This window comes from Patella vulgata, chromosome 4 (assembly GCF_932274485.2).
Source record: "Patella vulgata chromosome 4, xgPatVulg1.2, whole genome shotgun sequence".
NCBI classification, from domain to species: domain Eukaryota; kingdom Metazoa; phylum Mollusca; class Gastropoda; family Patellidae; genus Patella; species Patella vulgata.
Genome location: NC_065882.2, coordinates 54,412,950 through 54,429,618, shown reverse-complemented (window position 1 = coordinate 54,429,618; position 16,669 = coordinate 54,412,950). Strand labels below are relative to the sequence as shown.

Here is a 16,669-nt window from a genome sequence, read left to right as displayed (position 1 = left end):
AGACTTTTATCAAGATTGGTATCACTTCGGTTAGAGTAAGAGTCTCCCAACTATCACCAGGGCCGATTAAAGGGGAGGGGGTGCTATCTGGGCTGCAGTCAGGGACCTTAATATTAAATATATTGTAACATAAATAAATATTCTATATGCGTTACGGTATAGGTTGGGAGTGAGTGTGTGTGTGTGGGGGGGGGGGCTACGATAAGACAACTGTTGATGCAAGGGCCCCAGTGATATTTTCGCAAATTATGAGTCAAATGCTAAAAATTTAAACATCGATCAAAATAGGAAATCAAAAGTCGTATCATCATTCTAAAACAGTAAATGTACAATGGCAAATATGTGATACTCAAGGAGTGCTGCTATTTTTATATTTATCTTTCACAGGAAAATATCAAATACATTCATGTACTTATTGTCTTTCCAAATAAGTTAAATATTTCAGTCATTATGTCACTTAAATGTGATTTGTTGTCTAGAGATTTAGTGAAAGGTTCATTATTTACTGTTTGACAGACTAAATATGGTTTCGAGTAACATGTCTCGTGACCAATGTGCTGGACTTGGGGTGTTAGATTTTAGACATAGAAGTGCGGGGTCTGGAAATCTTTGCAGACCCTTCATGTTCAAGGGCTCAATTAGTCGTGTAAAGTTAAAAAAGACCCCACCAACCCAAAACTTCTTGGTTGAGATGAAAAACAAAATTGTCGATTGCATTAACGAATATGTCTCGGTATTTTTAAGTGTTTTAAAAATAGTTACATCCTTCGTTAGTTAATGTTGAGATATATCATTTACTCAAAATGAAATTTCTTATTGCACTTGATCCACATTGAAGACACATCTGATTAACCAACGGTGGCTCTATTTTGATTTAAATCACAGAGGTCTTTTGATTCTGTTACTGATATATCTATTTAAAATGTTTATTATACCCTATTATACGTAACTCGTGTATACCCAGTCTTTCAAGAACCATAAACTAAGCAATTAATATGTATAACTGTGTTCCGTATGAGGAAGAACCGAATTAAATGTCGTTTGGTTGGAATATACAAGTAAGATCAAGTACCATGTCTTGGCGTATATGGATTACGTTCTCATTGTATGAGTTCCATTACATTGTCAAATTGGCAATTCTAGAATGAGTGTAAGACACACACTTCACCAAGTAGAAAGCAAGGAGCATAGACCTAAACGTGATTATTTTTCTTTCAATGCACTTGGTACTATATATTAATGTGGACGTAACTTAATAGAAAAGGACACATACAAATAATGATTTTCTACGGGTTGTTCTTTTCAAAAGGACACAAGTCTATGGAATACAATTAATGTTTATTACAGTAATTCTTTGATTGGACACCAGGTGATGGTGCCAAACAATATTAAGTACATGTAAGTAAAGCGGTGTAAAGTATTGCTTTACAAAAAGGTTTATATAAACTTTAATAATAATAAAAACAGGGCTTCTAATGTTATGTCTGTTCAAGTTCTTATTGTGTCTGTTATAACATATAATTATACTTGAATACTCTAACACAAGTAGTCTCTAGACTTTTGCATTGGGGTATAAGTTTAATAGAAGAATACGGTAGTGAGGCTCACCTTAACTGACATATGAAAATGGATAACATTCCCTATTGAAAACTATTCAACTACATAAAGAAAAGTCAGATTAGTTAAACGATCTAAACAAATATGGATTTTTAACCGGATTTTTAACGCTCCTCGAGATGCTTCAATGAAATATCTGGTAATATCATTGTTTACCGAACACGGAGGCGGCCATTGCTAATACAATGGCTTCCGACATTTAGACAACTCGTGAAAAGTACTTCAGAGGTAGTTGTTGCAGTAAACTTTAAGGAGTTTCATTCTATACTTTACACAAACGATCTAACTGGTTAACTGATTGAAGTGAACTAAGTCGACATTATCGATCCAGCAGGACAACGCTTTGGTTGGAGAGTTTGTTTTGTCACGTGACCTCCCATTGCATAAATTAATATGGTTGAATGATGGGATAGGATTATTTGATAAAGCGCGTTACCAAAATTGGCTTTAGCACCCCCGATACTAGTAAGTGAAGATCACGTTGAGAGATAAATAAAAACAGTTGGAGATATTGATTTTTATTTATTAGTTGGAAAGTAATGTCACAAAGTGAAAACAGTATAGATGAAAACATGGTAAGTCCAGTGTTCTGTTACTTTTACTTGACTTTTCAAAGATTATTTTATATTTTAAATAGATAAACATTGAGAATGGCTAATCGACGAGAAAGTGTATCAGTGATATCAGTACTGGTACTCGTTTGTAATTCCATGTCGCCTTGAATTTTATGAAAATAAAATAATTCACCAGTTCTATAGTTCAGAAAAGATAGCTTGGCGAAGATTGTTTCACTCATGTATTTACTCACTTAGAAAATGTGTTCTTGTTTACTTTTTTCTGCCGGTAAACACAGACCGCACGCGACGAATGAAATTATTGAAAGTTTGTTTTTTATTTGTTCTTGCATAATTATCTGTGTGGTTTCTTGGTTAGTATATAAAAAAATATATAATATTTAGTAACTGTCAACAAAATAAAATATATATATATTATGCAATATTAACTTTATTATAAATTTATATAACATCGATGTATAATTTATCAAATTATTAGAATTCAACTAAAATTGATAACGATTTTAATTGTTTGATTTTATATATTTAATTTTGTTTTCAGTCAGATGGGGATCATGCAGTGTCGGATGCGGAATCGGATAATTTCAGCGGTCACGGGGACGATAGTGAATTACTAATTAAAGCTGATAAACTGGACCCGGCTGATCGGGCACTTTATGAGAAATTAAAACAACAGGAACGCGAGGAAAGAGAGGAAATAGAACTAGAGTTGCAGGCCCACGAAGAGGCCCTGGCTAGACACCAAGAAGAACTTAGAGTGAGAGAAAAGGAACTCAGATTAGCTCAGGAACGAATGCAACAGAGAAATGGTATACAAACAGACTGTAATATTAAACAAGCTAATGACTTTCGTTCAAGTTTACGTTCCCATGAACATCCACACCCTCTCCTGGGTCATTTATCTCCCAGAGACTTAACATCTGACATACGCCCATTACGAATTGATCTTCAAGCTAATCACAGCCCGTACGCGGGGCAGACCTCCCCGGGTGACAGATTTTCACGTTCATCACATCTTCATCCTTTAAGCTTACTTCCTTCACCCGATTCAGGCAGCGACGGCAGAAATCATCACTGGACTTTTGAGGAACAATTTAAACAGGTTAGTTTCTTCATTAAAAAAACCCCCCAAAAAAACCCTTCATCCCCAAGATTCTGCTCCCCATGGCCATCAAAGAGCAAGAAATCAATCAGATAAATAATTGATTGTTGTCATTTTTACCAACATGGTCGACAATTTCATGGACACATTTTTAGAAATTGGTGTCGTTTAATTGTCATCTTTACCAGTGACACCACCATTGTTTACGTTGTTCAGCGTCAATAAACGGTTCTGCAATTTGTATTTTCATTACATGTTTGGCGGTGTTTTAGATATTCACTGATTCAATTAAAATAAATGCCGATACATACACAATGATGCATTCATCGAAATCCTTTCTTTTTTCTAAATATAAACATTATACATTGCATAAAACATTAAAATATTATGCCATTAGAAATGTACATAAATATATGCCTGCATTTGTTAATATATTTCATAACTGATCAAGTGTTTTTGAATGTGTGCATGGAAACATTTCATAAAGATACATTGTAATGAAATTTGTTCATGGATACATTTTATAAAACACCTATGCTGTATAAAAATCTGAATGGATACATTTTATACACATCGAGTTCACATAGCTGAAAAAGAGAATGTGAGTGTAGTTTCTATATCAGATCCTTTTAAAATGTGCTTTTGTTAATTATCTGGGACTTTCCTATAGTTGGAAACAACAAAATGGGAGTGCACTTTCATGTTCAGATCCTTTTAAAATATAGCAGGAAGAATTAGTATGAATAAATACACTGCCTATCGTAAAAGTTACCTGAATCATGGCACAGATTTGCCCTGGTTCTTGTAAAATGAGACTTTAATCTGCATGACCTGTACATAAATTCAGGGCTCTATAACTATGATAATATCCCAATAATCACAAGGAGGCCTACTTTTATTACCAAGACGTCGTAGTTAAGGTATCCATGACTCAAAGATGATTCCTACTTGATTCCTTCTTCATCTGACAATTAACCAACAGATGTTAATGATAATTACCACTATCAATAAACACTGGTCTAATTAACTGTTAGAATTAACGAACCCGGCTTGATCCGACTCCCTGTTCAACAGATGCATTAATATCAATTTCTAGGTTCAACATAAATACGAAAATCACATTTTATACATGATAATGTATGGATCAAATTTTATCCAATATCATTTTGCTATTCGTTGATTATAAAATTGATTTGTCCTTTTACTACTTCAAAATTAGAAAAAAAACCTGATTAGCATAGATTTTAATGGTCACACCGAATTCTTATTTTACTATTGAAATGTAATTCAAAAGTTATTCGAATATTCGATTTAATTCAAATTATCAATTTTTGGATCGTTTTTAAGTGCATTTTCATAATTACGAATCCTTCAAAACAACATATTTTCTATATTTGTATGTTTAATTTGTATGAGTGGATTTTGTTGAATAATTGTATGATATATTTCCTATGTGAGGCAAAAAAGAAAACTGATAAAATTCAATTGGTATGAATTGATTTAATTGGAATTAATTGCCTTTAATTGAGATCGAATAACAAATACAGAAACAAAATCGGTTCGAATAGTCATGATAAATTAATCGAATTCGAATGTTTATCATATTTATGTTAAAAATTAAGATTCCATTCTGTTCCAAAACACATCTTTGTTACACTATTGATTTCTTGGAACTGTGAGGATTATTTTGGAGAATTGTTTTTCTAAAAGAATATTATTGATATCTAGATTATTGATCTCCCTAGATAGTATTAAACATAGAGGTCTTACATCCCTGGTCAAACCAAACATCAAGAATATAAATTTAATGGGTATATTTATCACTAAGGGAGTATTCTAAGACACAGACGTTTCGTTTAGGAATAGCCAGTTTAAGAATAGGACTAAATTCGGTAATGAATGAAATTGGTACCAAATGTGAACTTGATAACGAATGAGAATGACATTTTAATGTTCATCTAAATTACGATTGCATACTTGTCAACTTACATAATCACTATTAAATACATTGATAGGAAATTATGTGAAACTGAACTCTTATGTGTAAAATGAAATGCAGGTGAAATAAAAAGAACATTGCTTTTTGAAGAAGAGATCTTAAAAACAAAATCTTTAAGAAATTTCATAAACTCGACTATTAAGTATTGGAAATACAGCCATATAAGTAGAATAAAAGGGCAAAATAAGTAGAAGGTGTTAAAATCATTGGTACATAAGACTCAGACTCACCGAGAGGAATCAATAACTTTGACCAACAAATTACACGCTTTGATGGATTCATCAAAAGTTAATATTTTTTTATATTAAACCTGTAGACCAAGTCGAGGTAAATGTAGATCACAGTGTAGATAAAATTGAGATTAAATCAATATTTGTGAGGGTAAATCAAATATAGTCAAAGAAGACACCAAAGATAAATAAATATTTACATCTTTGTAGTATTCTTAGATTGAAAAATAAATTTGTATGCAATTCTTAAAAATTAAAAAAAGATGATAATAATAAATTTTAATTTAGATAAAGCAAATGGGCGTAGATTGATAGGAATTGTCATAAAATGTAGATAAAATGTATAGTTTTGAGTTGTGAGTGTAAAACATTAGTATAGGAGGAGAGTAGAAGAGTAAATGTGATGTTTAGGTGTTTGTATATGATTAACTTGTAACACTTTAACTTGCCTGCCCACCGTTAAAACACAAATAACACTTAAAACATCGTCGTATAGATAAAACCACTCACTTATACAACTTGTAACTTTTTTATTCTACGTACACAAACTTTTAAATATACTTCTTTTAAATTTTAATTTCTTAAAACATTATGGCATAAGTTGAAGTGTTTGAAACAAAATAAAGGAAAGTTTCCACACTTCTCATTTAAAGATGTCTAAACTTTTGTCATAATTGTCTTTGTACATTACAACGCTGTGCAAATATTAAAAAATGTAATGTGAATTTACAACCGTCTCGTTCATTTTCAAATAATTAAAAATTGTAACCCATTTAAAGCATATATATAAGTTCAAGGATACAAGTATCACTTCAAATTAATCTGACATTTAATGGCATATATTAGGATTTAAAAAAAAAATAAATAAAAATAAAATTATGTTGGTTATTTGTTAATATAAAATTTAAAATACTAAAATTTTAATGCATCCACTTCCTGTAATTGTGTAAGGTATTTACCGTTTTATATCGGTTGAGGTAATAATTATATAACAAATTTAGCTTTAGCCGAAACACTTTTTGTTAAAACGAAATATCTTTTGTCACATTTCTACCATCTGTTGGCTCACTTATTCAATTAACCACCATAAACATTTGACTTATTATCAGCCGAGTTTTGTGTAAGTCATTAAGACGCAACATTCTGAAGAGATCGGATTTACTCAAAAATGGAAAACTTTCACTCGATTGTTTCAGAGTGTTAGAATTGTTCACGCCTTGTGCTGTGTTAAAATTTGTTAAATATATCAAAATGACTGGATTTGTCAGAATTAGACCCCCAGAATAAGGCTGTTATGTGAAAGTTTTTTCCCCTTCTCTCTCTTCTAAAAACATTTGTGTTTAGAATGTTTCTATTTTTGTTTTATTTCACTTAAATATTAACAAGATTTCTGGAGAAACATCTAAAGTATATTAATTTATAAATCGTTAAAGCCAGGGTTGAAAGAAAGTTTTATGTAAAACATATGTACGGATCAGTTTTGATTAAATCTTGTTACTTTTACTTTAAACATTTTTTTTTATCTTTTCATATCAAAGACATATTTTAATAAAGATAATCGTCGAAAATGAGTGTAAAGTGAATTTAAGATTGCAATTAATTTAGTATTTTACAGTGAGGACTTTTTTTTTTTTTTTCATTTTGGACGAAGCGTTTATGAGTTTCCATAGATGACATGCACCATTTAACTCAATTGTGTCTTTTTGAACAGTTTATTTCAACACAGTGATATTAAGATATTTCGATTAATGATTCTATTTGATCAAAAGATCTGCCATATTGACTGCTTCTATTATAAATATAATGCTCAAGAACCCCTTCGCCTGGGTGATCCCAATTCAGATAAATAAGAAGGCAATAATCCTTAGTATCGTTATATGAAGTCAATGATATCAAAAGCGCTTCATTAAAAATTGATTACGATATTCGACGATTGGTCTTTTATCAATGAATACTATAAACGTATAAAGCATCATAATTATATTGGATACATGAGGATGATTTTAAAGAAAAGGATTTATTAAAATAATTAATATGATTCTTAACTTCTAGACCGGAACCATCATTTAATTTAATTAGAAGTAAACAAATTCATTGTTTAATAAGTCCTGGTATTGTTTCTTTTATTTTATTCTTTGAAAAATTAATAAGTATAGCATCCTATATAAGAACTGGTATCGGTTCCTTTCGTCTATTTCTAGATGTTAGGCTTTGTTTAGATTTATTGTTTAAATTAATTAGAATAGATGTTTTCACCTTTCTTTTTATGTAATTATAGAGATTCCCCTGAGGATGACAACAGTAGCATATTAGATACCTCAATGGTTATTTTTACTTCTTCTACGGTATTACCGATCAATAGATTATATATCATTATATTAAAATATAGACCTATTGTTTGGCGTGTTCATGATCAACCATCATTCTTAGTTTGGCTTAGCTTTCCAATCGACAAATATAATTTCACTTGAGAAATTAATTGCAAGGAAATGGTTCTGATGTCATTGCACAACCCCCTCTCTATTAAACATTATTTGAGTCTACAATATATGGTATATATTTACAAAAAAATAGTTAAGATATAATATATCCGGATTCTAAATACCTCAACTTGCTATCTGTAATAATAATATATTGTTTAGAATAGAAAAGGGAAAAAAATCATCTGTATTATTCGAGGCAATCCATCTTCCACAGTAATTTTAACCAATAGAAATACTTTTGTGGCAGGCAAATTTCCTTTTCGGCATATTTTGGGCTTACCATGGTGCCATACCAGTCTCAATGATTCTCCTAATATAAGTAAATAATAGGGTTATTTATTTACTTGGCTTCCTCCTACCCCCTGAAGTCTCAAGTAGCATTACTTGATATTTATCTGGAGCAATACATAATACAAACGGTATAAATAGTTCTGTTTAGTTTTAATGCTACTAGACATTTCAATTTAACAAATGCACAAAATGTAAATTATTTTAACTTACAGAACGGGAAACAAAAACTAACGTTACCATACATTTTGATACAACAAAAAGTCAATATCAAAATTTATAGCTTTAATATTTGGACAAAAGGAAATAAGGCAAAAAAATTTAAGAGAACACACCTTACAAATAAAACCACAATTAAATATTTTAACAAAGAGATTAACATGTACTATTATATACCTTTACATAATATATGTGGTGATATTTTAACTTGCCCAATATTATTTTATATAATGCATGCTTATTAAAGAAGTAAAACCAAACGTTTGGTGTGGTCTTGTTTTAATAAGTATTACTTTATATATTGCCCTTACGAACATTCTAATCGACACGTAAATTTGGTTGAAACCACAAAAAAAAGAAATCATATTATTTTGTTTTTGATAAGCTAAGTTGTTTATATAAAAGTCACACAGTACATGTGTAATAATGTGTTCTTTTAAAATATGCGATTTACGTCAGTGGTTTTAACGTGTTTCTAAGTTTAGTCAATTTAAGAACAATTATCCTATACGTGTTCCTCTTTTAGTATATTTAATTTTGGAAGGCAGAAACGATCAAGGAACTCAATGTTGGGGAAACAAAGTTAATCCCGTTACCTAATGACTCCAATTAAAATCAACGGTTAGCATGTGTGTCGTGATTTTACATTTGGCAGAACGAATAAATCCTTTTATTTGCTACCGTTAAATGAACGGCAAATGTTTTCCCTGTGCAAAGATTGAAAATGGCCAATACATAGCCATAAAGTTTAGAGAAGTCGCACAGTGCTCAAAACTCTCTCGTTGGTCTCGCCTTATCTCCTTAGAGACACGTTCAAGTCGCGGGGTAAACACGCGGCCGCTTTTGGTGATGCCTCGTGCCAGTTTGACACTAGTCCAAAACACTGACTTTCCGCCGTTCTTTGATTTGGTCGTGTCGGACTTCTTGTTTGCCCCTACAATCATTTGTTGATTTCTCACATTTTCAACGTAGATGGAAAAGGTGTGAGGGTGTGATAAATTTACCACCTGATCCAAATGAATTTAATTCGTACGACAAAACAGCCACTTAGTGGAGCAAAAGTTCACGTTGAATTGTTTGCTAGAAATTAAAATAAAACGGGGTTCCTGTATAGATTCAGTTTACTAAATATTTATGTTATTTCTAATTATTGACGCTCATCAGACGGGAAACTAAACAGACAAACACTTAGCTAACTTGTCATTTGCTGACAACCAAAATTAAAGAAAATATGGTAAGACAACAGAAGGAAACACGTCACTTGGTAAAACTGTTAGAAATAAATTAGATTCTTTTATTTCCATCTTTGTACTGTTTATTATTACCACAAACCAAAGTTGCTGTACCGGAAACTTGTTCAACTATTGTAGTCAATAATCTGTATGTTAATAAGCAATGTTCTCTCTATATATATATATTATGGGAATTAATAGATTAAAAGAAAATTGTATTTATATTGAGATCGATGTTTTGATTGAGTAGGGTATTCAGTTTTGGAACAGTGCTGCAAGACAAATACATTTCTAATGAGTATTATACCTTAATGGTGTCCCCTCGATCTAAAAGTGGTTCTAACCGATTTTCAGTTAAAAAATAAATAAATATATACAAAATAGAAGTACTTGTACTTTATCTACTTTAATAAATAAATATATTCATATTTGAATGTAATTCAGTCAGTTTCTATAATCTGGAAGCTACCACTTCACGCAGTTTGACTTCTTTTGGTTTTTGTGAGATCACTGTAGAAAGAACGTTTTCAGATAGCCCTTTCATCGTTAGTAAAACAATAATGCACAAGCACATACTAGTAGCATTTTGGTTCGTTAAGATAATGAACACTCTGAATATTCTACAAATCATACTGAAATCTGAACTTTCTAACTAGTCCTTAAAATATATCGTTTGCTCTTTGTCTACCTTTGATGTTCATCTCCCCGTCAATAATATTTTGACAGGAAACAGTATCGCCTAGTTTGGCAAATAAAATAGTTTCGGATTACAGCCATTATGGAAGCTTTGACTAGACTCGGCGAATACGTCTAAACATTTATAAATGAAGGAATGTTTTATTAGAAGTATAAATGTAAAGCGGAAAAATTCTCGTGTCCATTAACATTCCATCTGACCGATAGTTTGTGATGCCAGATCTCACCTATCATACAAGTCATCATAATAATATCTATCTCTTTAATCACACCGAGTATAATGTTCAATTCACCGTCTCGCTACATGATTTCAAAGTCATGAAAAGTCTAGGGAATTATTTAGGGAATTGCACATTAGAAGAAGAAAAATGGCTTCTGTTATTTCAGATTTCCTCGCTCAACATTTCAGATGTTGTATTACATTAATATCCACATTCAGGGTTTATGTACTTTCATACTGCATTCCTAGCAACGCAATTATACGAAGATTGGAGACTGCCATTTTTATTTTAATGCCGGAATAATCATTAACATACTGGTGCTGAGAGTTGTTGGGTCACTGCTTGAAAACGCTGTTAAATGGAAAATGGACCCAATTTAACACGAATATATAAGGAGAATGAAATATCGGGTTAAATCGCGCTTTTATTAACGATCTCTTCACAAGTAATGAGTTGGAACTGTGAGGTCCGTTACAACCCACTATAGACATAATAGCGAATATAGATAACGTTACAAAAAGATCAACTACATCGCGCTCGGTGACTTATGGTTGGTTTAAAGCGATTACAGGTATAAAAAATAGAGGTAAAATGAACCGTGAAATCTATTTTCAATTATTCTAGATATCGCTACTGCGGTAAACATTTGAGATCTGGGTTTTACATTTTCAATTCCTTAATCACGAGGAAGATCGCATTAAATGTCTCATAATTGACGCATCTGGTTTTAATAGCAACGAAGGGTGGAATTAACATGGGTGATTGATGTATGATAACAGAAGCTAACATGACTGTAGATAACCAATCTCTCCTACATATGTATTTATCATTGCCGCTAATGAAAAGATTCCTTAAATTTCAGTCGCCTAACTGTAATTAAATAGGATTTGTTGTTTCTTTTTACTTAGTGCTCAAGTTAATTCTTTGTTCAAATTATGACCCACTTTCACCCCCGTTTCTCTCCCATTTTGATACCGTGTTCTAATTTTATTACACATCGTATGTAAAACTGCAGAAATAAATATAATTCGTTTATGTAATTTACAGCTTGGCAGGCAATTTTTTTCACAAATATATTTCATGAATTTCTTTATGTCAACTCTGATGAAATTAGTGATAACTGATATGTAGTTTTTCTCCGAGATATTTGCCCTTAATATGTTTCCAATGTGTGAAACTAAATTTAGCCTCTTTTTCCTTTTTAACTCGCTCAATAAGACAGGACGAGGTGATACATACATATATTTTTTTGTGATTTTGTGCCAGGAAATTAATGTTGCTTAAAGAATATATGAAAATGGATTTATCATAAAAAGATGAATTATGAATTATTACACACGGACTGTGAAAATAAGTATATGATGTATATGTTTAACTAGCCTCGTTATGATTTATGATGGAGCCGATTTAACGTTACGCACCATTATTTATGATTAATATACGATTAACCGTAAAAGCTACAATTGTTTTATACAAACACGATTTAAAACTAGGTTTCAAGATTTACACAAACATGACTTGATTAAAAAGTGAATGATATTCTGAAAAATGAGAGGCTTCACTTGATTTCTGTAAGGGCCGTATCTCTGTTGAGTTTTTTCTCTGAACTTTTTAGTGCCGATGTGTGCACAATAACCATTCACGGTTGCCGACATTTTGATCGTCGGACATTTAACACCCCGAGTTGGAACATTAAGATGTTGATTTTCACTGTTCAAAACCGAAATATTTACGTAACATTTGTGATTACTGCATAAAGGTGGTACATTTGTGCTTCCGTACTTTCTAACCCAACGTTGCGCATTCGTTTCCTCTTCGATTTTCACTTAAAAAACAACCCGAAATTTCGTATTGCTCTACACAATTCATTTTATTCTTTCTTTTTGAAAAGTTTTTTTTATTCTTTCATGTTAAAAGGGCGGGTTTAGACCACAATATGCTCACAGATTCTAGTTTCGTTTTCATATAATTAAAGTCACAATGCTAGAAATATCTCAGATAATCTATTTGCAATTATGAGAATTGTCGGACATTTTCCACCCCTTTGTTCAAATTCTTAATGTATTGGTAAATTGAAGTGATGTTTGCGTTTGATTTATAAGTAGTTAAGATGTCTGGATTAGCATGTCCTAGTCAAGCTACCATACTTATCGCTGGTCAGAACAAGGCGTTTTTTAGCCAATGAAGTAGTCTGGTCAGAAGTTCATGAATTTTACCAAATCTTCCAAAACTCCATATTAAATCAATTCATTTCGTACCAAATTTAAAAGTACACTGTAAAACAAACATTCTAAATCAAGTTAGATTTAACGGGAAATATAAGATGATATTTTACTTTTGTGCTTTTTAAATCATCAAAAATAAATTTAATCTGATTTTTATATTTTATTTGTCTTGTTTGTTACGTCTAACGACAGTGTCGACACTGTAAGCTAAAATTTGAACCTATAATAGTAAACAAGCCACTTAATCTCTCGAAAATGTAGCCGTACAGAGTTTGGCCTTTGACAAGTCGATCAGATCAACCCAATTGAATTAAATCAAAGAGTTTAAGCTCCTAGTTTTTGGACAAGATCTCACACTGTTAGTACAATTTTAAACATTATCTTAATATATATATATAAATTATATATAAAATATACAAAATTACTTTATTTGCTATCAAAGCATTGTAATAAATGTTAATTTTGTAGCAAGTTTTCGAAAAGCGATTATTAAACTTTCCCATACAGAATTTGAATAACATAATTATATAAAAAGATGTGAAATGTTGATTTGATATGTAACTATGTTATATATTATAATATATTGTCGGGTAATTTTATGGGAAAATACGATGCAAAGATATATAAAGTGATAATAATGTTGGTTTATATTCGTTTCACAAATTTCTAACCGCTTACACATAATAAAACATATAGGCATTTCCTTTTCTCCTCAAGGGTAATTACGTGCACGGGAACAATTTCCACGGTTGTAATTTCTTTTAAATGCTATAGCAATTCTTTTCATGGTAAATTGAATTTAGATGAAGAGACGACAGGAGGTAGATTATTATGTGGTCTATGTAGAATTGTTCCAATGGTCTCCAATAATTAACAATCAATGGCTAATAAACTTTAGTTTTCCAACAGTTAGTCGATCTATGTCCCTTGTTGATACACCGCCATTATCTGATGTCTTAAACGTGTGAGAATCCTTCCACTATTGAAAACTAATCACAAAGACTTGAGCCAAGTCTCATGACGCAAACATTAGACACGAACTAGGTAGATGGATGGAGAGACAGATTCACGAGGGATCTTCTTTTTCATAGCATTACCATTTCCTAAATCAGGGGACCAACAACTTCCACCTTGAGATTGTAACTTACCCAATCTGATATTGAGTAAATTTAAAGATTTTACAAAGACAATCAGAAAAAATATATAGGCCCAATGTCTTTAGAATTCAATGAAGTCGGTCTCCAAACTGAAAGTATGTTAAACACGGGGATTTGATGACTTAGTAACTGATTTATTCTATATTCTTTTTTTGGTGATTGATTAATCGAAAGGGCAGGGTTTGAATTTTGCTGATAATTTAGATTTTCTGGGTTTGAAACGTTTATTAGTACTGATAAAACATGCTATATGTAATTAAGAAACATTATAAACAGGATCACTCATTAAGTGCTGAAAATATCCTTACAGATATGTTTTTATTTTGAAAGAATAATTTTTTAAAACAACCAAACTGACAATTTCGATAAAAAAAATCCGTAAATAAATTACCACCTCAGTTGGTGACCCCTTTATCTGTTAAAATGCAAACTAGACACCTACTCTCGGTTAGCTGTCATATTCCATATAGCGATATTTCCAAATAAACTTGGTGGTACAATAAAACTTGTTAAATCTATTTTCGAAACGATTATCTATCAGAGATATTACATTCCTATAGTTCGGCTGAGACGCGTTTATGTGAGGAATACATGATTCGTAAAAAAAACCACGTCATTTGAACGTAGTATTGGAAATTGGGTAATTTATCACCTCGGGAAGGTTAATCTGTATAGGTAAAAATAAATCACCGACTTGATGTAACACTTGATTAAACGAAAGCTAAACATTGCTATAGGTAACACTTACAATGTTCTTTATTTAATCTGTACCTCATGGTCACAATTACCTTGGAAATATAACAGTTTGATGTAGGTATATAGTATCCTACCATCTAATCTCATCTTCCCAAAATATGTTACTGTTAAAACCTGTTTAAACTGAAGCCACCATGAGGTGTCAGTGACCGAATATTATGAACCAAATAAAAAGGGAAAATATTAAAAATTTATAAGCGAAATGAACATTTTTCTGCTTTCGTTATATCCCTTCGAATTCATTTTAGTAAAAGGTCAAGCAGGGTTTAGAAATGTTGAAAAAACTCTATTAGTTTAAGACCTATCACAATATATAATAGATTAGTTTAAAGTGAGAAAATGATTCTTCACACTTTAAAGTCATTATGTCTGTAGCAATTATTATGAATTTTTAAAAGCTCAGAGAGAGAGAGAGAGAGAGAGAGAGAGAGAGAGATGTCAGTCGTTGTCTCAGCAGCTATTGAATTTTCAATACCTGCATGATTAGTCTATTAATTCACAAAATGAAATACAGCACAAAAATACTACCAATTCGAATTCTTTCCAATAAAAGGCCACATTGTTAAGATTGGAAAGTATGTAGATAAAGACTACACAGACAGACTTGTAACAAGAAAATCTAGTAAGTATTCAAGATATAACTTTTTGTACAAAATGGATTTTGTTGGGGGGGGGGCGGAGGGGGGGTCGAGTTTAACATAGATTGTGTTTTAGGGCGACTAGGCAGTCCCACGGGCAGGAATAATCCTCGGAGGTTGTTCTCGGCTAGGGCCGTGATTCGAACCCGGGGTATTCTAGTAGATAGTTCAGTCCCCGGACTGTTCGACAGCCACTGCAGAAATGAATTTTGTATTATTATATAATCAATACAGGGTTGCAAAATACTGGTTCATACACCATACCGCGGCTTTAAATATTTGTCACAGATATCGGCTTAAGATGTGATGAAATTTTATTAACGAATACAAAAAATTGGTAAATCGATCTTTATTTTAATTAGTTTTTACAGAGGCTAATAAGATATTCATTTTAAATAACAAGACTTTTAATATTGAAACAAAATACATGACTTTTAAAAGGTCAACTATAATAAACCATATTGTTCACAAGAAAAAAATAGATATCATTTCATTAAGCTTAAAGTGGAACGGCGGATTAGTTATTGCATTAAAAACTCGTCTAGTGAACTAATCTGAACTAAAGGCTTTGGGATAACAATTACAATGTTCAACTGCTTTTCCTTAAATACTGAAGAAGAACTTTGAATATATAGTAGGTCCAACTGAATAGAAAGAAACTGGTCTCATAATTTTGCCCCTAACCGGAAATTGTGTGCCGTGAGAGTCCAACAGAATTGGCAAAGTATGAGAATAATATACATTTAGTAGAAATGGTTATCCATATTACACAATCTGAGAGAGAGAGGGAGGGAGAGAGAGAGAGAGAGAGAGAGGCGACCCTACTCCTTGTCACGCACAAGCTTGGAATCATTTCCACGCCACTAGAGTCAATGACACTCGACCACCCAACCCCTCTCAAAATCACGAGTGCTTTCTCTCTACTTCCTCTAGACGAGATAATGACTTCAATAACGCAGAGAGCAGAAGAATTTAAAATCATAATTACTATTCGTGTGTGTTTCTAATGAATTACATCTTTCACACATGCATGTTCTAATAATTATCTGTTGAAATCATACGATTCTTTAAGTTGACCCAGGCTTTTAAGAATATTAACAATTGTTTATAAGGATGCTGATATTTATTTCAAGGCAAGGTTAATATTTTTTAGGTTAATTCCTGAAACTCATTTCAATAAATAAGTACGACAGACCAGACACACAGCATGACGTTATCAGCGCCATCTTGG

At 31.9% G+C, this 16,669-nt stretch overlaps 1 protein-coding gene across 1 annotated transcript in view; it reads left to right on the top strand.

Moving 5' to 3' along the window:
* Positions 1-1,855: 1,855 nt before the first annotated feature.
* The window catches only part of LOC126818719 (AT-rich interactive domain-containing protein 3C), a 39,632-nt gene continuing 24,818 nt past the window's right edge, over positions 1,856-16,669 (top strand). Inside the window, exons 1-2 of the mRNA XM_050546256.2 lie at positions 1,856-2,192; positions 2,734-3,294. Coding sequence (XP_050402213.1) covers positions 2,157-2,192; positions 2,734-3,294 — 597 coding nt within the window. The 5' untranslated portion in view covers positions 1,856-2,156. The remainder of the gene's footprint in view (positions 2,193-2,733; positions 3,295-16,669) is intronic.